The 26,565-nt window shown below is 40.3% G+C and overlaps 1 protein-coding gene across 1 annotated transcript in view; it reads right to left on the bottom strand.

Moving 5' to 3' along the window:
* Positions 1-26,565, bottom strand: part of gmds (GDP-mannose 4,6-dehydratase) — a 215,955-nt gene that overhangs the window by 37,571 nt on the left and 151,819 nt on the right. The window contains exons 8-9 of the mRNA XM_084723497.1: positions 12,932-13,050; positions 11,475-11,571 (exon numbers count right to left, since the gene is read on the bottom strand). Of these exons, the coding sequence (XP_084579623.1) occupies positions 11,475-11,571; positions 12,932-13,050 (216 nt within the window). The remainder of the gene's footprint in view (positions 1-11,474; positions 11,572-12,931; positions 13,051-26,565) is intronic.

Genomic DNA, 26,565 nt, shown 5'->3' with positions numbered 1-26,565 from the left:
CTGGATAATACACGTTACCTGGCCTCAATCCCCTTGCTGTGATCTCGTCTTTCAAACAGTTTGCTTTTCTCTTTTGGTCTATGGCTATTCCTGTCTAAACCCTCATTTGTGCAAGTATTATGTAAGGGGAAGTCGCTGGTCGTAAGGCAGGTGCTGTTAATTCTAAGTTAGTTTGAGATTTACAGATTACGGGTCTGTGAGTTACAAATACGCCTCAGAGAACCTGCGTCAGCAAGGTTTTTTATGCTCAGTATCTTTCATGAATTGAACATAAGTACACTGTCAGAAATGATCTGAAGAGTAAGGTCAAGTATAAATCTTAGAATAGGTCTCTTGTGGTTAAGATGCTATAATAACCCAAAGGAATACTGGCTCAAGAATGAGAATAAGTCCCACATTGTAAACTGGACTGAACTTCTCTTGAAGAAGTAGCAGCTGATGGGTTCAAGAGCCTCTTGTGCTTTGGAAAACCTCTCAACTGGACGCCTAAAGAGAATTCCAACCTAATACTGGGAAACTCTGAAATAGCCACCATATTTCAGGCTTCATTAAGTAGCAGATATTACGCAACAAAACAGGCCAACTGTTAAATCTTCTCTGGGGCACAGGGACAGAAGTGTATGAGTTACTGCCTGCCAGGAGCCATTATGTCAGCAGCACACACGTATGTGGGGCCATACCTGTTTTTCTCATTGTTAGGATAAAGAATTTGCTCCATGGCGGGATCTGACACTGTGGTTGCTGTAATCTTACTGTCTCTCATTGCGTCTGTGCAGGAGTTGTCTACCATTAGTTCTATTGTGCATAAGAAGGTTCAGAAAGTAAAGGCAGTAATTGGTGTGGATTGAAGGTGGGGTCAAGAGAAATGGTTATACAATATCTGCTGAAAATCTGAGACACTTGACAGCAACTCAAACAGAGCTTGTCTCATCGTCTTCCAATCAGAGAAACTGCAATAGTCATTCTGTGTGTGCAGAGACAGCGCTACAAGGATCCTGGGAGTGGATTTATGAGGTCTGGACCGCCTGCATGGAGTCAAATGAAACCCAACACCAACTCTGTTTCTTCAACGAGGCCTGAGAACCAGGCACCTTATATCTACTGCTACAAAAGACACCATGCTGACTCTAAATGTGTCAGTTTGCTTCAACCAAGGTACTTGTCATATGGTCAAACAGCATCTGCAACCCCCTCCTCCGATGTTTTTTTTGGCCAAGCAATTGAGTGACTGCAACTAACTTTTGTTATTTTCCTTACTTATCTATTTCTGTCATCTTTCAGGTGTAAAAACGAGTACAACACTTAAACTGTGTTTAAGGAAAGGTTGTCCAAAAATGTGAACCGTTATCCCCATTCAAATGACTAACATCTCGATGACCTCACCTTCAGCTAAGGCCATTACAAACTTTCGCTTTCCAACACAGTCAGTCAACACCTTGTACAAACTAGTTCTTCTTGAGCATTAAGATCCCTGGTTATCCATTGTTTATTAAGATATGGTCATTTTGGCAAGATTAATCCAAAGTAAACATACGAATTCAGTGCCTTGATCAAGGAATTACGACTCTGGATTGAATCAAACTTGAGACCTTCAAAGGACTCTATGGTCTCTAACTCTTGAACCCTGGTATTTCCCCTTAAATTTCTTTATTAAGCAGCCTTGACGTTAGAAAAAACAGTTCTTTTCCACACTGTATGACAACATCACATATATTATGTCTCTGCTTGTTGTTCCAACACTTCATTGAAAGTATATGATGCTTACACTGCCTGAATTATTTAAACCACTGTTTTCATGGCTGCAGCAAAACATCAGCCGGAATTTTTTTCAAGCTGTCGTATGAGTTTTTATACACACTTGTCATTTTACACACATTTTCCCACAGTTTCATCTGACGTGTTTTAAATCTCTTGAGGCCTAAGCAGTTAAATCTAAGTTCTGTGGGTTTTAACAATGCATGATTATACAACGTGTACTATGATGATAATACTAGTCCATATTGGTAAAGGTTAAATGAAGAATGTACTCAAACACACTTTGATAAAGTAGGGAAAACATCTACAGGTGATAAACAAGAATTATACATTTCAGTTTATCTGACTATATGTATTTCTTGGTCTACCTTGACAAAGATATTTAAAGTGCAGCTACTATCCAGCTAAAGTGGACTAAAATATAAGTGCTGATTATTGGTTTTGGCATCTGTTCTGAAGTATTCTGGTTTAGCTTCTGTCTGAGTCTGTTTGTTAATGTAAAGTGAATTGACATCAGTGCGGAGCTCAGTGCACAACTGCTGACATGAGAAGAGGATGCCGGGCTCAGTCCAACCAGACATTTTATATCCAAAAGTTCAACCTCACTGTGACATCACAATGTTTTACAAAAACATCTGTAGCTCTCTATCAGTCCTCTATACTCCTCTGCAGAAATCATCTCTAACCAGTTTCTCACTGGAAATCATTCGATGTCAATATAATGATAACTTATTATGCCAAAAAGAAAACAAATGGTTTGTATGTGCACCATTGCTAATTAATTAAACTAATTAAGAAACTATTCACACAAACCAGTGTCCCAGGAACAGAACATGAGGCTCTGACTCAACTCTCTCTTTCTCAAGAGCAAAGAGGAGCAGTGTCCAAAACATCCAGCTACTATCTTCTAATTTTTAGGCGGTGGTGGTGATGGTCTCTTCTCCAGGCCAGTGAGGATCATGAATCATGTAATATTTAGACCATGTCAGGATTCTGGACATAATACGACTTCCCAGAGAGAAAAAAGGTGGTCACAGCATAAACCTGTAGGCTTGTTAAATTACCCAGGAGAGAACATTAAGGTTAACATTATAATAACACCTGTTATTTCAATGTGTCAGATACAAACTGAATCAATATTACATATCCTCTGTTAAATAAGCATTGGATCAGATTTGTCTTGACTCGATACCCAATATTAAAGAAGTTGGACTGGAATCGGGCCAAAAAAACTGCAATGACTGGCTTAAATATTTTTAGAGTTACTTTTTATCATTGGCAGCAATTGATGAGCTTGAAAACAAACAAAGGGCTACTTCAGGAAATGTTATCTCTGGTATTCATAGTTCTGTTTTGGGTGTGTGTGTGTGATGCAGTTAAAGGGCTGTACAATACACACACCACACATATTTGCATATTTGAAAACAATTCAATTCAATGCCGTCTTGAATTTCTAGCTTCAGTGTGAAGAAGATGAGCTAATTGCATAGTAATGTGGTTTGTGTGCATGCATGTCAGGGCTTAGGGGCTTATTATTATTATTCACTCTATTATGGTTCTAATTGGGCCTTTCAGAAATCCACTGTTAGCAAAGTAGTTTTCTAGCTAGCTAGGAGGCTTTTTGTGTCACATCCACCTTTGTTCAGTTCAGGCTCTGTCTGTGGGAGCAATCAAAGGGCGCTCTGTGAGATTCATGAGATCACTAACTGAAGTAGTAAAGGCAGGTCACAACACTTCATCACAAAGCCATGAGGAATGCATTCAACATGGCACTCTGATGATATCTAACTGTGTCAGAGTATCCAAGGGTGGAACTGTCCTTTAAATTCAATACATCTTGACAATGCAAAACATTATTTAGTAACCAGATCAGTCAGGTGCGTTTTTGTAACGTTAATGACCTCAACAGGTGGGTTGACTCTGCTTGCCAACAGTTATAAAAGGTAGTACAGCACCCGCCTTCCTTATTCCTCTGGATCACTGAAACCATTGTCTGAGCTCCTCATCCAATGACGACAGGACTGATGACGTATGAGAATATGCAGCAGAGTGTGTTTCTGGTGAATTCGTTACGCACATCTTACCGCTGGAATGATAGCCATCCAAAGCAAGAAGGAAGTTCAGAATCAAGACCTTCACATATGCACACGTACTCACAGACAGGCAGTTGACAGATGCAGAGGTGTGGTCCATCAACAGGGCTATTTTTAGGTTAATGTGGAAGCTTTTGATTAAAAAACGGTAGAGGAAATGTTTTGTTTAAATCTCACAGGTGCGAACGCAGCCCACATTTTGTCACGTATCATTTCATGGCAAGTTTCTGCCATGCCTTAAAAACTGTTTCACTTTTGCGTTCAGTCAAGGCTTTCAAGTTAGTCCTTTTACGCAGAGGGTGACAGAGAGTGTGACATTTAGCATTCAGACAAACCTCATGGTGATAAATAACAAACAATGGCACCAGCAGCCTGCTAGAGTCTGGTCTGATGCAGCGGCAGGACGTTGCACTGGGTCAGAGCAAAGATAAGAGCAGGATTTATTTGATCAGAGTCTTTCCTGTCTTTGCATGAACACATAGATAAACTTCAACCTGGAATGGCAAACTGTATCACAGTGTGTCTGTTTATGTGTATGGAGCACACACACACTCTCCTGAGTCACACACGCCCGTGCAGCAGCAGTGGTATGTAGCACTCCTGCTTTTCACTCTTGTTTGTGCTGCACAAGAATAAACTTGCATGTTTAAAACAAAAGAATGATCAGTCATGTATTGACAGTACATGACTGCACTGCTGGGAATGCTTGTACGTGACTGTAAGAGAGCCTAATTTACGTTGTAGTTTAGTATACATGGGAACTTTGGACGGTGACTCCCGTCTGTCAGTCAAAACAAAGCACAGAGAAAAATATTCTCCCACTCAAGACACCGTGAACCACAGTGATGTCAGTGTGATCATCATGCAGCGATCTTGTGCTGAAACTATTATTTGATTAATTGACTGGTGGAAAATTACGCAACAACAGTTCTGACGATCGATTCATCTTTGGGGTCGTTTGTCAGACGGTTGATTTGAAGATGTCGCTGTGGGCTTGAAAACTTATGATATGCATTAACAAGTTGTACTGTTTTCATTAAATGTCTATACATTGATTAATTAGAAAATATTATCTATGGAAAAAGATTAAATAAAAGTAAACGGCTCCACCTTGGAACTCAAGCAGAGGTGCCTCTGGCTAGCCCACTTTACAGCTGCCAAGAGACTAATAGCTCGGAGGTGGAAATCTCTCCAATCTGTCAATATACGAAGATGATTTCTAGATTTTATCGACGAAGATAGCCTGGAACGCTGAGTAGCTACTATAATGAAAGCAAAAACACTTCATGAACGGAGCACGCTGTTGCCACAACAGAATCCTTATTATGGAGAATCTGTTTTTTTGTGATATTTGAGAGTTCACTTATTTTGTACTTCTAACGATTTTGAAACCCCATGCTTATAATGTTTTAATTTCAATTTCAATAAAAATGATGAAAACAAGAGCAACATTGTTGCTAGTCCTGGCTGTCTGATGGAGGGATGATATTTTCGATTCTGGTCTCTACAGCAGAGTGAGTAGGTGATAAAGGGGGCAACTGTCTGTCTGCTTTTTCTTACAGGAGGATAATTTCACCTGGAAGGGCATTCCTATGTTGCCAACCAATGCTTGTTACATCACCGTGACTGAGACGCAGACATAAGTGCAAAAGGGCAAAAAGGGCAAGGAGGTGTGCTGAGAAAATGACAGAGGAAGAGTCATGCGATCAACAGTGATGGGACAGCGAGAGATAAAGACAGATTGAGAGACAACTTCCCATTTATCACCACTTCTCCTCCTCCTCTGCATGAGAGGTTGGATGAAAACCGCAGAGCTGTCACTCAACCCGCAGCAGTTTTTGCCCTCGGGCGACACATGAACTTGGAAGTATGACAGCCAGGCTGCATTAGCACCAACAGGCACGTAGACACACACCAGTGCAAATGCGTGCATTGGTAGATGTGAATAATCAAGGCTTCCAGACAAATTGGGATCTGCAATAAATTTTTCAGGCTGAAGTTTAAATAAAGGAGATGACAGAGACGAAGAAAATAGGGCGAAATATTATTTAAAATACAGTAAAGATGATAATTGTACCATTAGTGCTGGTGTTACTGGGGGCTGGTTGGGGCAGGGGTGGGGGTGGCAAGGGTGCTGTTGACTCTATTTTATCTGAGAAAGGCTCACAGTGTCAGACTTTGGAATTCCATCCATTAGGAAGTGGAGGATCCTGTATTTTTGGTGTTTTACCCATACTGGTGGAGGGGAAAAAATTCAGGAAATCGTCATCTCTGTTGCAACAGTTTTGATCCTCTGACTCCTGCAAGACCCCCAATTACATGGTGCAATACTAAATTACATAAGTACCCATAGTTGCCAACCTTAAGACCTCAAAAATAGAGAGGATTTCAAAACCAAAGCTGGGGGTCTGATGGTCCTTCCCCAGAAATAAAAAATACTTTCATAAACTTTGCTTCCTGCATCTTGTAGTAAGATGTAGAGTAGTAAGGGCTTAAACCACAATATCGGAGGGATATCGAGACACTAATTAATGATGTTGAGAAGCAGCACTTTTTATATGATTCATGGCTCCCTTTTTACAGGAACATCCTCAAACAGGACAAGATTTGGGAACCCCATAAATAACTTTAACATCTAACTTATTAATTTGCAGAGAAAGAAATCACAAACATGTCTCTGCAACGTTGCTAGTATTTTATCTGGAATTTTTTTTGTGTTAGGAAGAATAGTCTTTTGACTAAAATGTCATTTGTTTTTATTTATATTTCAGTCATTCTGAATTGTTTCAGCGTTTTTCTAGTTATAGTTGACTAACCCTGCTCTGCCCCAGAGCTTTGGAGGAGAGAGGCAGAGCTTCTGGGGGAATTAATACTGTGAGTCATATCAAATTCTACTCATCCCTCCCTAACATTTTCATTTTGTTTTTATTGTTTTTTTGTGGCATCATGAATCACTTTTTATTTACTCTTGTTTTTGTTAGTGAAAAAATAAACTGGATTAAAACAGTTGGAAGTTTGTGTTACAGACGCTGCACAGGACCAGAAACAGTTTGCGATAAGAAAAGGTGTGAAAATTTGCCAAAAATGGTGAGAAATATGTGAGAATTGTGACTCTGGGCAGAAACAAGAAGGGGGTAATGAAAAATGTGAGTCTGAAAAATTGGGAGGATTGGCAAGTATGGGAGTGCCCCTATAATTGCTTTTATAGTCTACATGTTTCCTCTATCCAGCATATTCTGTACTTGACTTCTCATGTTGAAAATATGCTTTAAAGACAGGAGCGAAGGATCTCACACACAGTCGGTGATCATTTCCAGCCTTGTAAATCTTTCAACAAGGTCTAAACACAAGTGTGAGAACCAGACAGAGGAAACCATCTGATCACACCAGAAATATCCACCGCCATGGCTCTGTGTATCACCTGGCAACCAAAACTAATCATGACTATTAGAGCATAATACACTGTGACACACCTTTGCAAAGGCTCGGGCAGAGGCTGTTCACCTGAGCCAAACCTCAGCGCTGGCAGAAACCCACAGGCTGACAGGTGTGACTGACAGCTTCACAAAGCCAATACAATGGAAACAAACGGCAGCCATGACAGTTGGATCAGTTTGAAATTTACCTGTAGCTTTATTCAAAACAACCCTGACAGCTTCAGACCACAGGTCTTTCGCTTTCACACGTGACAATCTGTGGATAATAGTGCTAGCTTTATTTCCTTCTTTTTAATCAGCATCTTTCACACACAGTAAACACCCTCAGACAAACTTGCCGTCACCTCTGCAGCCCTTGGGAAATTTTATCCCAAATAAACACAGACAAGTGCTCAGTTATACACAAAGAAACACACACACTTGCACCACATGTGACGCACACCTGCATATTTAACCCCCTCACACCCCTCCTTGGTTGCTCGACCCTGTCCCAAGGGGCTGGGGAGATGAATGAGCTTGTGTCAGACACACACACTGACAGGGATAATGATGAATTACATGTATATTAGCACACAGCCTGAGGACTCACTCCTCTCACATACAGCTACACACACGCACACACACACACATCTGCACACAGGCCTCACATGGATCCAAAACTTCTTGTGCCTAAACAGCAAACAACAAAAGGGTCTGACTCAGCTGGATTCTTAGTGCACACACACACACACACTCTTGATGACAGGTATTTCCACTTCAGGAGAGCCACAATGCTGAGCTGTGAGCCTGGGTGTCAGTCACTTCCTGTCTGAAGGGGTCAGAGGTTAAACACTCTTCAGTCTCTTTAAACCCGACCACAGGAATAAAGAGACAGTGAGACAGAGCAGAGAAATCGCCCGCTGAAACTGAACCGTTTTCCTCTCCTTATCCCTGCCATCTTTATCCCCTGTTCCCTCTGAGCTACACATGTTTCAAGTAATGGAAACTGCTTGTTATTCAACTTCAATCACTGAAATCTGGAAAATCAAAAACTTTTTTCAAACTCAGACACAAAGAATCAATTAAAGGTCCAGTGTGGAAGATTTACAGAGATTTATTGGCAAAATAAGGCAGAAATGGAATATAAAATTCACGCATGTTTCCATTATTCACAGATAGTGGCTCTAGATACGACCTGTCATGTTTTGCATGAATTTTAGTTTTCCTGCACCAGTGCTACTCCAATTATCTGTTGCTTGGTAAGCTGCATATTAGCCTGCACACACTAAAAGAGCCTAAATATGCTCTTCATTCTGTCCCTGGTAGGGACAGTTTGAGTTTATGGTTCATGTATTTAAATCCAACATTTGAGTGATTGATGGAAGACGTTCCACTCAGCTATGGTTAACATTATTTCATTTCTTTAAAATGTGACCAAAGCATTTGTAACTAAAATGCAGCTGCAGCTATAAAAAGCAGAAGAAATATCTGATTTATCTGTCATACAGTTAAATTAATCAAGTCAGTTAATTTGAAAACAAGGAATCTGATGAGTTATATAACACCCACATGCGAGTGCTGAATGTGGTTACATTGCTCCAGTCAAGTGGTTATATGCTGGCTTAGTCTGACAAAGACTACATGCAGCTTTATTTTCATTTTCTAGATGAAAATCCTGCCAAACCAGGCTGTTTACAAGATGTTATCTGTCCCAATCTGCTGATTACAACATCTTTATGGGGAGATGGAGGCTGCCGTCTGCTGGCGCTGCAGCTCCTGCTAGTGGTGGGAGGCTGCATAACATCTTTGAGGAAACTTAACTGGTGTTGTATATGAATAAAATATCAATAATTTGTTTAATCGACTAGTATTTCTGGGACTGACTAGCAAAGTAAGCGACATTTGATCATTTAGTCGTCTAATTGTGTAAAACGTGTGAACAAGTTATCATGGACACTTCCATATTTGCTCATCTATTGCGAGTCATATCGCTGTTGCAATATTGAAGAATATTATTGCACACTGCAGATTTTCCTCATGTCGTGCAAGCTTATCTCAAATTCATCACCAAGTGTTCATGGAAAGTATTTGGCATTGTTCTGACAGGAACTTGAAACCTTTTAAAGCTTCATAACAACTTTTACCTGCACTCTATCAAACATTGAACAAGTTTTAGCTTTTTGATGGACTTGGTTGTATGACAGTTTCATAAACTGCATTCCATCCCCATCATGTGTCAACGCATTAGGTTTGGCATTGACACATCAAGGAATATGGTCCACTTGTTAATAACAAAAGCTCTTGTGAAAGATAGCGTCCTGTTTCTTTGCTGATCTGACCAATGTCTGTAGTAGTTTTCGGGTGGATTCAGGGTTAAGACTTTGAGTGAAGGTGCCAACATGCACAAAGGATACAGGCCCAGGTGTGTGACCGCTGCTTCCATCGCATCAGCAGTCAGTCAGCACGGCCTCTACGCTAATCCTCCGCCATCACTCAACTGGATCTGAGCTCTAATCTCACCAGGCCAAAGCTCAGCAGAGGGGTGCTGCTGGCTTTAAACTGAGAACCTGGCAGCTAATCTTGGCCACAACACCCCTGGGTAACCCAACACTCTCCCCGGGGAGCAGACACAATACCCCCGGGCCACAGCGATGACAGAAAGACCTCCTGAATATCAGAGACACTTCACACCTAGAGTGATATAGAGGGATAATGTGATGGCTCATTTTTTTGGTTTGGATGCTCACAGCTGTTAGAAACACGGGCACAGGCACAAACTAATAAATAAAAAACACCTATACTTTTCTCCTGTTCTAACAAAGCAGCTGAGCGAGACAACACGCCCTCGCTATTAACAAATACTTTTCAAGGCTGGTTGCCTGAATATTCAGCACCCACTGGCAGGATGCAGCCTACATTACTCTTAAAAAGGCGGACTGGCTCATTTCCAGCTGTTTGAAAGCATACAATAAGCAGCCCAAGGCTGTCAACTGGACCTGTAATGGCTGATAAGTGTATGGTCCTAGACACAATGACCGGCAATCAGATACATACAGAGAAAATACGTTACATTCATGTTAAGGTCAGGTATATGGGACAGGAAATACATGCAGTGTTGTGTCATGAATTATACAGAACTACATGAATTAGCAGTCGACCAATATACAGGTTTTTTAATGGCTAATAAAGATATTTAGCGAGCAGGGCCGCAGATGGCTGATATGCAATGCAGCTAATAAAACACAGAAAAGTCGTGTGTAGTTCTGGTATTTAATGCACATAACAATTTAATAATCATGGTCATCCTAGCCAGCGACATGTTGTTTTAGATTTTTTTATTGGTTAATATAAGAGAAAGGTGCATGGGTATTTAGGTAAGAGCAGGGTACAATATTTAAGAGGTGACATCCTTTAATTGCTTTATTCTATACATAATAGCTAATAGTTAGCCAGTAACAGTTTTAGATTAGATTTGCTGTCATTTAGGATGGAGAAATGTGTTAACATTTGAAAAAGAAGATGGTGACTGAGGACATTTAGGCTCCAAACTAACTTTTTCACGACTTTCCCAAAACTCAAAGTGTGTGTTTGTGTTCATGATGGATTCGGACATGGACTGGCACGATATTGTGGAAAGGCTGGTAATGAGAAAAAGGCTTGTGAATGTGTGAATGCTTAAATGCATGTACGCATGTTATCGGCTGGTCATAGCGAGTGCAAATTTGCTTGAGACAAAAAGGGTGATGGATTTGTACAGTGGAGGCCATAGCAGGCAGCTTAAACCACTCAACCATCAGGGCGCCAAGAAAACTAGTTTATAGCCCAAACACTGTGAAGTTGTTTAGTTGTTATGTTAAATTAAGGAGGACATTTGACAAAATGATATCGATCCACTTGAAAAATGGGGAAAAGTGGATAATATGTCAGCTAATGTGGACCCATTACCACAAAGACACAAAGACAACTAAATGCTGGCGTGATTGATGCCATGACTATATGAAGTAAATGATATATAAAATAGTTAGTTTCAATCCTTATGTGTTTTTGTTGCAAGTTTGAAAAACATTCTTCCATTAAGGATATATTTATGTTTAAAATGGTCTTTGGCAGAGAGCAATAAAACCAACTTCAGGCCAGTACATGATTTAAACAAAGATAAACAACACACACAGTCCATCCACACACAAACACAAGAAGAAACTTGACTTACAACTTCAGTAGGACGGAAGAACTTTGGGTCCACCCTCACATGGACCACCCCTGTCTCCTGGCAACGGCCAACTTCATTCTCATTCTCTCCTTCCCACCTGGAGAAGAACAAATCTTAGCAGGAAGAAACATTTTCCCACAGCTGCTGTAAGGTTTCAGCTGTCCGTTCCTCTGTCTCCCTGATTATTTCTTGTGCAGTTTGTTTCTTTAAAGTCCCGCGCAGACAAAACATGTCACATGTCTTTTTTTTCTGGAATCAACACAGCAGGCATCACAGTCTCACACACACCTTCACCAACATGTCAGCGTCTTCCAGGACACAAGAGGGAGGTGAAGGAGAGGTGAGAGAGAGGAGGGGACAGAGATGTGGCACTGATTGGAAGACATTTGCTTCCACAATAATGTCTCTTTCAGACTCGGAACCTGTAACATGCCTGGCTTCATCTATCCATACATACAAAGGAGGAAGAGTATTCTCAGTCCAGAAACAGTGTTGCAGAATCTCCCATACAATGGGAGTGAACGGTGCCCAGTATTCAAACGGAAATAAACTTTTTTAAAATTTATTTATTTAATTTTTTTTTACATTCACTTAAATTTTTTGGGTGAGTCTGCAACACCGTTTTCCTGTGAATGTTTTGTGGACTAATAAACTACAACAATTACTGTGCACAGGCGCTGTTGTATTTGTGTGTGTAGCCTATATTTTATGTATGTTTATGTATGCATCCTGGTCAGTTTTCTATAAAACATGAAGCCATATGAACATTAATGGAAGGTTGCATTTTTGTGGAGGTGCACGTCAATCAAGCTATGCTGTGCTGTGAAGAAAACTAGATGTGGAACAGCCAGTTTTTCTGATGCTTTTCTGAGACCTTTTTTTCTGACCATGCTAGTGAATTTAACATGAATGAAACTTTAGTATTACCTGGTCAATGAACAGGAATGGACGCTGCTTAAATGCTACAGTAGTTATCTGACATTGTGCATTAATGAAACACTCTACCAGGATTTCTGGTGCAAGCTAGAAAGAATTGTACACATTCCTCATATATTTAAAATGTTTTCTTGGGTGAGCAGTGGGGAAGTTGAAAGCGCAACTTAGGTGATAGTCTGGTGATTATTGTGGATTTCTGGGATGTTTTCCTCTTTTGTATCAGACCACTAAGTAAAACATTCCTCAAAAAATGTTTTCAAAAATCTTTCACAGCCCCTTTACATGCCATTTTCTCTGCATATCTAAACACTTTTTGGCTTTTTTATATATATATTTTGTAAATAATTAATTTATTACAGTGTTCTTGAGAAGATGCTAACCATGCATTCAGTATAAAGATGTCCATTATTATAACTGGACAAGTGACTTTAGGGTTTATTCAGGCGTGACACTGACATGAAAAATTGCCAACACCTTTCTGGAAATACCTGTCTGAAATAGGATTGTGTATGTGTACTCACACAATGGACTTCCCCACATGTTTGAAGGCCTTCTCCACAAACTCCCTCACGCTGTGCACCTCCCCTGTCGCTATGACGAAATCCTCTGGGTCCTTCTGCTGCAGCATCAGCCACATCGCCTGGAAGAGACAGAGAGACAGAGACAGGGAGGTTAAACCACTGAGAGGTCATAAAGACAGTTCAGCGCTCCACACTGGACCCTGCCCAACTTGGTCCTGACAGACAGGAAGTGAACCTGCGACCTCTGAGCGGGGCATTCGCCCGTACCTCTGTCCTGACGTCACTGCGGGGGCTCATGGGACAAATACCGTGGGAAAGGAGGACAGAGCACTCCCACAGGCCCACTGTGCTGCTGGCACACACACAAACGCACACGTGGCCATGAACACACATGCACCTATACGCGCTGACAGATTTGCACACAACTGGCACGGCCTAACAGCTTAAAACAGCTCCATATGACAGATGAAAAGTTAATAGCCAAGTTAAGGACATGATAAACTTCCAGAAATAAAAAGTACGGCAACATCCCGTTCTGAACTGTGCTCACTATTTCTAACTACAGTGTGCAGGCAGTATTATTATTAGCCTATATACCCCAGTGAAAGCTGATAGTCTGAGTCCCATAATGGAGCCAGCACTATATTAAACAGCCAGCGAGGGCGTCTGTGCGTGGTTCCATAATATTTATGGTGAACCAGAGCCAGCAGGTCAGAGCTGCTGACCTCTGGCACGTCTAGTCTGATTAGAAGAGACTCGCCGGGGACACAAAGACAGACAGACAAGACAGACAAATGCACATCTGCACATGCACTGACAAATGAAATCAGGACACGAGCATGGATGTGTTTATTATGTAAAATGACAGAGGGGATGATTTTGATTTTACTGATTCAGATTCTGCTTATTAATTTCAGTTCTTATTAGGGCTGTCAGGATATCAGATGTTCTGACATATTATTGCAATACATAGATAAAATATGGATTTAACAAAACCATCATACTCACTGTATGATAATTCCACAATTAAAAGTTCTTGATACGATATTTATCACGATATTACAAAGCAAAGAAAAATGAAGATTTGAAAAAATGTCTGCAACATTTTTTGTTCATACCAAATATTTTTTCTTTTAAGTGCTTCTGCTTTCCTTTCCTTTTCCTTTCCTCTGTGATACAATCAAATAAAAGTATTTATTTGAGTCCTGAATCGCCTTTGGTAATGAATGTTTAAATTATATATGTATAAGTGCAAAATAAAAACAACGCAGCAGTTAGTAAAACTAAAATATTATCATATTTGTTTTACTATTAAATCAATATTATATTCTTTAACTATCATGGTTATTGTCAATACTGGTATATTGCAACTATCCTTAGTTCTTATGCATTTCTGGTTCAGATACTTGGTGTTTAAACATGAAAAGAAATCAAAGTATGTTGAAATCAAAAGCTAATATTTTAAGTAGATTTATGTTTTTGCTAACAGCCATGAATGTCACAACTTTACAGGCTTACAACTTTAATATCTAAACTAAGAAAGTCTGTGATTTTTAATCATGAAACTTGGGATGGAAAACTCAGTGCAAACACTTCTGCTGTGTGTCCTGTAGGCTTAGGTTGTGTTCATATTACAAGCCTTGGTGCCCAATTTTGATTTACTTGTCAGATCTAGACACACACGCACACACACACACACACACACACGCACACACACACACACACACACACACACACACACACACACACACACACACACACACACACACACACACACACACACACACACACACACACACACACACACACACACACACACACACACGTTTGGCTGTTCACATTATTTTCTAAATGTGGCCAAAATTAGCATGGAGGTCACTGAAGTTAGCGTGTAGGGTGGTTTTATTTATAAGTTGACGTAAAGTGGAAGCCAGCAAATTCATGAGCATTTTTATGGCCTTTTGTTGAGCAGTGTGTCTTCTCATATGGCTGTTCACACTGTGGTCATACTGCAAAAAATTCCACCTGTATCTGATTTAGGACCACATATGAAAGTGGCCCACATCGGGTCACATATGGGCAAAACAAAATCAGATTTGGATCACTCTTGCCTGCAGTGTGAACACATCTTTGGTAACTGACATCAGCAACTTGGCAATTTAAAATCAATGCATTTTTTATTTATGGAGGAATGGTAAAAGAAAAAATCGCTTAGCTTAACGTCACATGACGGTAAGGTTCTGTGCAATTAAATTTTTTCGGCCACATTGTTAGTTAGACAGTCACTGTCTGTTCACTGCAGCAGAGAGGTAGACAGGTGCAGAGTTGGTTTCCTCTCTGTCTCTACTGAGGTGACTTAATCACTTTGCCTGTCTCGCTCTCTGAGGAGCTCATCAGCGCAGTTTATGTGCTCGACTTGGATTAGCATTGAACGGTGCATGTCTATCTGTTCCTTTGTGTGGGTGTGTATGTGCTCCATTCCGTCATCTCGGGATGTTTTATGTGATATAGTTGGATGGAGAAGAGGCTGGCTGTCTCGCTCTGCACATTTAGCAGATTCTGGCAGACACATGAACAGCCTGACTCCCCACTAGCACCCCCTACAAGCTTCAATGTTCATCACACTCCAGGAAAAAAAGCACAGGATGATGATTTTATACGGGATTTATCCACTTAGCCATTTTGCGGTGTTACAGGAAATGTCAGTGTGCCACCAAAATAATTAAAGGCATAATATGTAGCATTCCCTAAAAGAGACTCACATAAACATAATCAATTTCAATCATCATTTATGACCCATTATGAGCGTGTGGGGGTGGTTGTATCTGCAGAGATCCTGCTCGGGATGCTTTACCAACCCAAAACTTCTGTATTTGGTGTCCTGCGAATGAGACTGAACAATCAACTATCTTTCTGGTGGACTTACAAACAGCTCAGAAAAAAAAAATCCTACTGATTCTACCTCTAAGGTTTATTGCTATGAAAGTCATGATTATCCATTATCCTTTTTCACGAAGGTGTTTGACAGTGGGACCAGATAGAGGGTCAGAGGGTCAAGGACATCGTAAGACGTCACATCATCTTCTAGGGACTTTGAATATTTATAGAACTTAAAATACAGATGTGACATGACATAGTGCAAAGTTTAGAATTTAAAGTGTTTTGAGAGGCCTTTTATGGCTTGATTGATTATTGATTGATATTCCCAGTAGCAAAAACTGGAGAAAAACAGTGTGTAGAGAGACAGAATATTATAAAAGTTTATTTTTGATCCAACCAGATTTGGTGATTGATGAAACAGTGGAAAGGCGGTTTTAGTCTTTGTTTGGTGAAAGAGAGAAACTTAAATTCAGGCATACACTGTGTTTTTCTGTTTAAAAAGAAAATATGTGTAAAAATATATCAGCACAGATATATTGCCAGTCATCTGTTGTCGGGTAGACAGCGGTTGGTTGGAAAATTTGGACCAGGCCTACTGACCAGTCTGTCTAAACTCAGAAAGAAGTTGTGACATACTTTTGTACTAAAGCACTGTATGTGCTCTGAACACACACACACACACACACACACACACACACACACACACACACACACACACACACACACACACACACCAGTGGTGATGGAATGCTCCTCCTCGGGGAGGCGAGGCCGTCCTATCTCAGGATCGTTCTGGGTCACCTGACCGCTCAACGCTGATGGCTCCCCTGAGCCTGACCTCTCGCCCTCCGGCCCCTGATGAACACACCAGATTCTCACACTGCGGCGTAAGCCAATAATAGCACCTCGGTGTATGACTGACAGCCGAACAAACGAATCCAAGCGTGTTCATGTTTCCACAGACAAAGCACCGTCTGAATCTGTGTTTCCAATTGTTTCCACATTTTGTGCTTGTTAAGTTGACAGGAGAATTGAATTATCTCACAAAGCCAAAGTTGTTTTTTTGTTCATTTATTGCTCAGAGGGACCCTGGGCACTTTTCTTGTATACAAACAAAAGTTTGTCCTCCGTGTGCATCCTTGAGGTCTAACAAAGGTGTCGAGTGCATTTCCTTCTTCATTTGCAAAGTTGATTTTTAACTGTATCTTATAATCCACCGTTTGCATCCATGTTTAGCTGCTGTAGCAGTTTTCTGCTCTATGCATATTTGGCATGCTACCACCTCATGTGGAAAAGTGTGACACCATTGACAGGTTGTGTGTCCCTCACAATTTGGATAACATTTTAGCCTCTAAAATGTAAAGATTTGCTGCTTAGCTTTGGATTCTGGACTGTTAATCAGTTCATCATTTGTGAAAAATGACAGTCAGGGTCCAGGGTCAGACTCCTTCACACCTTTAAGTTTAACAATCTATGAAAACAGATAAAAGTACTGGCCACTTGCAGGCTACTGAAGTCTGGGTTTATTGAGTCGACTCAAATTGCTAACATGATCCTTACAAGAACCAAAAACACAAAAGAGGATGATGGTAATGAAATCAAGTGGCTACGTAAATTTAGGAGTGAATGGAAGCAGCACTGTAAAAATGAAAAGGTTGAGAAAAAACAAAATTTCAAGCCAACTTACTTCAACTTGGTTTTTAATCCCAGGAAACACCACATCACTGTCCACGGGAAAAGTGGACAACACAAGAGTCAAAGTTGAGGAAAGCTGTGTTAAGTTGCCTTTTTTGAATTGTTTTTACACAAATTTACATTTGGACAACCAAAAATGTACTTTGGCCACCAAATTTAAAGGCTTGGCTTAAAAATATAAGCGTCTATCCCTGAAAATAATCATTAGTTGAAGCCTGACATATTACACTATAACATAAACAACACAGAACATAGATCTACCCTGAGAACTTCATCAGATCTTAATCACATTCTGCCGTTTCAAAATAATTCAACCTTTCCCTTCTCCATGTGAGCAGGATTAATTATCAGTGGAAACGGTGAAATATCAAACCCTGACATCTACACTGTAATACTGTTTTGATCATCTGACTGGTTGATTATTTGAACTTGTAATGAAGCAGGCTCTTTCCCTTTTCCTGCAGACCACACTGATGAATGTGAGGCCTGCAGTAAACTGGATGGCTGTGATGATGGGAGTTGGGAACGCAGCTCAGCTTCTCTTGCAGCCAGAGAAAATGTTTATGGCAGCAGCTGAGTGACACGGCCTCTGCTGATTTTAACCGGGAAATGTGATAAATAATATGTTGTGTATTTTTCTGATCACTGTAATGGGAATACAGCTCAGTGAAATCATGGGAGAACTGCAGTCCATTCTTCTCAATCTCTTTGGTGATAACAGCTAGTGGGAGAGTGCTGGCTTTGCTGAGGGTATTCCCACATTTAACTTGTCTTTTACTCCCCTTCTTTGCCTTCCTCCTTTTACCTTTTGCCCCCTTTTCTCTTCTTTTTCCCCTTCTGCTGCCTCTCCTGCCTCCCCTCAGGACTGCTCTGCTTCATTAGCTATCTGATAAACAGCTCAGAGGTTCAGCCCTTCACACACCGAACCCGCACCTTCCTGTTCACATGGCCACAGGATGACCCCCATCACAAACTCCGCACTCGACTCCGGCTAAGAGACAGAGCCTGACCCCTGCAGCCACCCACAACCCCTTCACCTGAATTATATTCTGACACACACAAGGGGAAACCTGGCGACCAAAGTTCAAATGCTGTGTTTCGTTCAGAGACTGTAAAAAAACACGCATGTGTTCAGTGTCTGTGACGGGAATGTTTTAAAGTCTGTGTTTCGTTTTATCTCTCATCGCCATCTTTGTCAGTTTGATGACCGGGTGGCAGAAAATTCTGGGTTCCATTTTTAGATCTGGTCACAAGTCGGTGAGAAGGATCCCCTTAAAATATTTTATAAATGGTTGATAATTAGGTTAGAAATTCGGCTGTAAACACTTTAAAAAATATTAACAAACAAACAAGTTACAACACAATTTTCACACACTGATGTGTGCTCACTATTTGGCAAGAACTAGTTACTGCTTACTATAAATGAATCTTAAGTGAAGCTGATAATTTAATGCCAAATTAAACTTTTTGACAATTAAGATAAGCTGACAGTGCTGAACTCTTTCCCCACCACTGATGAGATATCTCATCATTTAAGACACAACACTTTCCCGCCAAGATATTCCGTCAATTGCTGTTTTCACTGCCAGGCCCTAGGGGATGCCGTGATGGATCATCTGACAAAAACTGGTCACTCATCGAGGAAGAGAACCGCCGGAATTCAGCTTTTATGATTTGATTTAATTGATTTATTGATCTACAAAACGAATAGATCGCAGGGATTAGATGATAAAGTGACAGCATGGTCCAGAGTTATTAAAAGATAGCCCAAGTTAAACACAACATGAAAAACAAACACCACATAATTTCTCTCATGATTTTGACTGAATTAAATGTGATAAAAATTCTACTGAACCCCATCACTAAGCGAAAACTTCTGTGACAGACTAGTTTAAAAACTTTTATCTTCTTAACGGTCCTGTCATTTTCAACTTTTTCAATTTTAAAGAGCAGTCAAAAAACAAAGGTATTGAATTAAAACAGAAAAGAGCACACATTCCTCACAAATCAGCAAATTTTATGATACACATTTCTTGGGAAAACTGATTCAGTCACTTTAATACAGTAGGAGTTTTCATGGCTTCAGCATTCAGCTGTGGTGGCTGCCACTTCTTTTTTTCTGAAAGTGTATTATATTTAATCCTTTCCATATGCCCCAGTCAGATAGAGCACAGATAGAGCACAACCAAAGCTACTAGACTGCGGGAAAATCCCTGGTACAAACCAAAGGCAGCCTGCTGACTCAGAATACTCCTGTACAGGTCACACAGTACACTCTCACCACCGTGATACCAGTGGCTGCACATATGCCGTTTGAGGCATAAACTCTTCACTGCTTATGCTTCACATCTGGCAGTGTGGATGTAACAGAATGGAATGGAATCCCTGCAGATTAATTCTCCCTAGATGTTATCACAGAACAGCATCTCTAAATAAATAAAATAAATAAATAACATGTTTTCTGGCATTAAAAAAAACAGAGCAAACCACAGCTTAAGTAATGTTTTATCAGGACCTCCCTCCTCTGCAGCCAGCTGACCCCTCCGTCCTCCCCTTTCCCTCCTCTGTGTCTCGCCTCCCTCCCAGTCCCAGCGTCCCAGGCTGTTACGGCCCCACGGTCCTCCGTCTCTGGCTGCTTGACTACAGCTGACATGTGGAATGGCTCATAGTAAACACTTAATGGAGCTGCTATTATGGCGCAGAAAGCCATCAGCCCCAATCATGGCCTGCTAATGCCATTAACCCCAGGTTTCACACACACACACACACACACACACAGATTAATGTGGGCAGAGGTATCCACATGTGCGCAAAATGCACAAAACACACTTTCTGCCTCACCTACCAAAATGATCTCTTCAATCTCTGTTACACTTACAAAACATCCAGCACATTCGCCAAAGTCCAATACTGTATACTAGTAATAGACCAAACCTTCACATTGACCTGTGCAGAGTCAGGTGACCTTGCAGTGGTTAAAATCAGGAAACGGTTGCAGTTTGCAGTTTTAATTTAGGCACCAGAACTACTTGGTTAGGTTTGAGAAAAGATCATGGTTTAGGTCAAAATAAGTACTGAAGTTATGCAACTTAAATTCTAAGTTAATTATGTACGTGATATAAGTATGTAACACAAGTATGTAAGTATGTAAATCAATGCTTACTTTTGCTTTTTCCCAGGACACAAACGTCAGGCTTCTGAGTGAAAGCACTATTTGTTTGTTTGACATGCCCACTCACCCCAACCTTCCCCATACGTAGACTTTGTGTTTTTTTAATATTACATCATCTGACATCTTTTTCTCTATGACAGACGTGTGTAAAATGACATACTGTCTAAATCATTAGAAAAGCAAAAAGGATGCTCTGATAACCTAAAATTACAAAAGACTACGTCTGTACCCAACTGAGAATTTTGTCAGTTGAATTGGATTTGGCTGTTCGTTCCTTTTTATGTTCAATTCAGTGCCATAATAAATCCTCTGTCAGCCATTCTCCTGCGTAGTATAGTTGTCAAAAGTATTGAAGTATCTTTTTCCAATACCAAATGCTTTAAAAACAAAACAATACTAACATTTAGTTGTATCAAAAGTCCTGAAGCTATTAAAAAAAAAAAAGATGAAATGTTCATTCAAGACCTCACTTCAGTTCAGTTTTTTTTTCCTGTCTGGAATTTGGCTTTCAGGTGGCAGCCCTACTTAAGACACTGCTTTGTTATTCATACATCATTTGGTGCTGCAAACATATGACAGGCTGCTTTTACATGAAACCACAAATGCACTTAAGCAGGGAATTATTCAAATTCCTACACAAATAAAAACAGATCTTTAAGTTAAACATTGTAAATTTCAAACAAACTACATCTAGTATTAATGGATTGGCTTTAGCTTTAGTGTCTAATCACTGAAATCCACCTGAGTCTGTCGGAGTAATTTCAGCATATTCTCACAGAACTGAGCCCGACGTAGCACTGAGAGTTCTGGAGAAGCTGTAGTTTCATGTCTTACACTACAGACATCGACCAGAGCTGGCTTTTCCAGATCATTACCAGCTTAAGAGGTTCTCAGCTCTGTTCCACAACATGCTTGCGCAGCTGCCAGACAAGAATGCTAAAGCCTGAAAAATAAGAAGAAAAGTGTTCTTATTTTGGCGTGGGCCAGAGGGAAGCCTTGAATTGGAGCAGACGCAGCTCCGGCCTGCCAGCCCCACCTCATACCACTGATAATGAGATTAATGACCTGCACTCACAGTTATGATACGAGACACTCGTGTGGATACGCCAGTGCGCAGACACGTGAATTTCGCGGTGCGACGTCACGTTTGGGCTCAAACGCGGTCTCGCTCATGTACGTCATACGCTGGTGTTATCAGCTGGTCTTTTCGGACCCACATCCATCAAGGCCACTACTTCCCTGACATGCTGGCAATCATAGGCAGCCATCTTGTACTGAGATTAGGCAAATAGTATTGAAATTACAACTCCAGAATGACCTAGGCCCCACAACTGATAGGACGCTGAGGACAGATAACCTCCTACTACTGTGGATGTTTACATATGACTATATTTAACCTCAAATTCGTCAGGTTTCTAATTATGCACAGCTTTATTTGCATCACAGTAATTCAGAGAATGACAAGTGGGATTAGTTACTTCCTTCATGCTCTCCTACACAGATCTTAATCTTGACCCCTGTTAGTTTTTAAAACTTGGCCAATGGTTGAGTGCACGTCTTAAAGTCCACTTGGATGGATATTAAATCAAAAAAACATATCAAAAGTATAAACAAACAGATCTGTGAGCTGAAAAGCTCTTGTCACAACGATTTATTACGCAGGTAACTGATGTTTTGACCTCAGAATGCTGATCTTAACCTTATACAACTATGGAAACTGGTTCTTATTATGTGCTGGTTATACTTTTGTATACTACTTCCAGAGTACACTACACTACATGACCAACCGTCCTATGTGTTTTCAGCACACTGTCATCTGTGTTTGCAAACTTATGTAAAATACATCTGTAACTTAGCCAACCAGGCTGTGAACTGTTGGAGAAAAGAGGCGGGACAAACACCACCTGTATCACGTAGACAGTTTACTTTCACAGCCGTTTGACAAGTGCGTATGTTTGTCACCTGGGCGAACAGAGAGTGACTGACAGAGCATTGTGTGTGTGTGTGTGTGTGTGTGTGTGTGAGTGTGTGTGTGTGTTAAACAGCATTCCATAACAGTGCAGGATAATCCCAAACACCGGATTAGAGAAGAATGGACACGTCTGACAGCTTCCTCTGAAACTCTGCACTCAAAGGATCCTTTTGTTCTTTGAATGTCTTCGCTGTAATACACATAACACACACACCTTCTCATACACACACACACACCTCCCCTCTGGGCTCTGCTTGTAACTCCATCAGTATGTAAAGTGGCATCTAATCAACCAAGTGATTTGAGTTCTCCCTGCTTCTCTAAACAGCATATCACATAACGACACCACAGCAGTGCCAACACAACACTGACAAACAATCCACATCAGTGCAAACATTTTGACACAACAGAGCAGCAGGTCAATACAAGTCTGCTGGATCGTTGCTCTTTTCTGCGGTTTCTGACTCATACTACTTAAGAAATGTGTCCATATCGAATATCAAGTGTCAAAGGATTAATGAAACTGAACACTTTGGGGAATTAATGGCAACAAATTACTGTTCTAATTCATAGGAAGATTATTCCAATATATTGAGATTTATTGATTAAATATTTCTGGATCTAAATCAGGAAACCTTTGAGGATATTTTTATGTAATTTAGCATATTTTGCTGAAAGAAAAAGTAGATTAAATAAACTTATATTTTGCAGACCATGGTATTATTTTGGTGTTGGTACCAAATTTTAAAGCATTACACTGGCACTGATATAAAAAAAAATTCAAACAATACTTTTGATTGATCACAGAAGAAAGATTCAAAGACTTTGCAACAAATCAAACCAAGAAAACTTAATCCAGACAAAAGCACAAGGTGTATGAAATAGTGGCTACCTGAATGATAATTATATATTAGTTCAAATAAGTATAACTGGGATGTCTAAAAATGTTTTTAGCTGTTAATATTTTTATCTAGATATATGAACAAATAAATATGTGGAATATATGGAAGCCCATTTTCACCACAATGTAAATCAAATGTCAAAATAATGACTTAGTAACTTAAAATAAAGAGAAGTTTAATATCCAAGTCATTATTTTTAGATACTATGTCACTGATATCAGAAACTCTCCTTATGACTTACATGATCTTTTTTTAATAAAAAAAAAACACATAGGTGGAAATGTACTTCCAGAAACTACTTTTAGAAACACTAAAGCCAACTAACCAAATCATTTTAGATTTCCATATTTCCGTACCATTAAAATGACTTCTTAAGAAATAATAAAATTGTGGTTATACTGTGTACAGCCTACTGTGTCACATGAACAGCACACAGCTATATTTAGGTATTTGAGCCAAACTGGACCATATATTCACAAGATTATTGCAAAAACAAATATGCAACCTTTAAATACGCAACATTTCAACATTAAAATGTTTAAACATGCTAGAACCATATTATATATTTGTTTAGCTGTGTACTTACATTGTCCCAAATGTTTTGAATACTGGTCAATAAATCTGTAAATTACTCAAAGCAACAATGTTTTTCCTACGAGCTGCTATTTGCTGCAACTTCCAGGAAAACACGTCAGAAAGTGAGGAAGGAAGTCGGCGAATGTGACGAAATGTAACCTCAGTAAATACATGAACTGTGAACATGATTTCTGCATGAATCAGATCAGATAAAATCCACATGTACTAGTGACTGACTGACAACAACTCCCACGATCCCACTCTACAACATCAAACTATGTGTTTTCTTATTCCTTTAGAGAGACACCCCAAACAGCAGAACTGAATAACTGATCATGTATTCACTGTATGCAACACATCCTTTAACAATAAACAACGCTAATTACAAACAAACCAAGTCAATGTCCTTAAAATAACAGTACAGTATACGTTCAGTAGGTCTTTTGATAAAAAAAAAAAAAAAAATCAAGACTTTTTCATGATTCATTATTTCAAATGATGTTGCATGAAACAGTATTTCCTGTGACACCACTCATACGCAGCTCTGCTCATAAAAATTTTAGTTCGCACACTGGACTCTGGTAATCACCCATAACAACGTGTAACAACACAAAACTCAGATGTTTCTCAAATAGGGCCAGCAGAGACGTCCAGTCTGAGGCTCAGTGACTAAGACCTGCCACCCATTATAAACCAGTACAGATAAACCAGCTGGTAAAAATAACATTTAAATGAATCTCAGTTTAGCACAATGGAGGCCAACACCCTTTCAGCAGGCAGCCAGAGGGCCCAGATATGAATTTGGAAAGCAGATTAAAAGCACTGAAATGGAGCCTGGTGGGCTAACATTCCAGGAGTTCCTGAGAAGAGAAAGTTTCATCGAACGACTTTTCCTTTCCAGCATATTTTATGTGACTTTACTCTCCCCTCTCATATAAGGCTGTCTTATTTCTCTGTCTGCCCACATCCCACAATCCCTGATGGTCTTGTAGTGAGTCAGTAAAGGGCAGGGGTGGATTTGGCAGAACCACGAAGCAGACCAGACCGACCCAGACCATACCGGGACAAACCAAAGTCAAACAGGGCCAGAGGCAGCAGCTCAGGGCAGACCAGGTCGTATCAGCCAAAAACAAGACTGCTTTCCAGCCCTGTTCTGCGCAAATACAAGTAAGAACCTCAATCATTCAATTTAGGTCTTCGTTTACACACACACTCACTGATACACACACACACACAGACATGCTAGTACGCACAGCTAACTTTCCCAGGCTCCACCTCAGGGAGCACACATCATCCAAATGGCTGCTATGGAGCTGTGATTTTTAGCAGAACAGTTATTTTTTTTCTTTTACCGAGACCCCTATTTTTAGAGATGGCTGAAATTATTAAACCCCCTCCACACACACACTCTTCATTCTCCTCCTCCTCCTCCTCCTCCTCCTCGTCGTCTCCCCGTGCCCCTCCTTCCCTCTCCTCTCTCCTCCTGTTGTGTTTTGACCAAAAAAGTCAGAGACTGCAGCGTTTTTCCTCCGTCAGACACAGACTGTCTGGACGTCGAGTCGAAGACAGACGAGGCTATATTTACAGTCTGACTTCACCCCGAATGCACAGACGCACACAGAGACACATGCACACGCTGCTGTAACATGGTCGGGGATGACGCAGAGGCGACCGCACCTCGGCGTTGTCTGTTTCACTCTGACCATGCTCGGCTGGCCCGAGCCTCGCAGCAGTGGTCAACCTCAGAGAGGATGCTCTTTTCACAGACAGCAGCCTGTTACACTGACGAGGTCACAGAGTCTGACAGATGAGGGAGGTTTCAGTCGATCATCGCGAGGCCAAAACATTTTATTCACACAGTGCTGCTTCTGGTGGGTCCCTCAAGTGTTTTAAATCAAGACTGTGTCCAGAGAGGAGAGGCAACTTAAAGAAACACATCAACATTTTGGAGGTTTTTATTCACCAGACAGATATTTTTCTCATATGATCACTAAAAAATATACCTTTACTTTTAAAACAGAGCAGTAAATCAAATTTCATCTAATTCTGTCTTTCTGCACCCAAAAGCTCTTTCATTTTCATGGTCAAATGACTGACTGCCACAGTTTACATTAAATAAGGTCATCTTATTGATTAGACATCTGTCTAATCAAATTCAAAACAAGAAATGTTTGAAGGAATAGTTCAAAATTTTGGGAAATACTGTGTTTAGTTGTTCTCTGTCCAAGGGTTAGATTACAGGATCAATACTACACATGTCTGTGCACTAAATATTTCGAACTTGCATGTTTTGAAATAAACTTAAACTAGTTTGGCTGACCTATAGTCTTCTGTTGAGATAATTTACTGTTCTTCTTTAGATAAACTTGAATCTTTGAGTGTTAGAGTGTTAAAGTTCGTGAAGACAGTAGACTTGAAATAATTTTTTTTTCTATAC

The sequence above is a fragment of the Lutjanus erythropterus genome, chromosome 7, assembly GCF_056507025.1.
Source record: "Lutjanus erythropterus isolate fLutEry1 chromosome 7, fLutEry1.hap2, whole genome shotgun sequence".
Taxonomy (NCBI): Eukaryota; Metazoa; Chordata; class Actinopteri; order Lutjaniformes; family Lutjanidae; genus Lutjanus; species Lutjanus erythropterus.
This window is presented reverse-complemented; position numbering and strand designations above follow the sequence as displayed.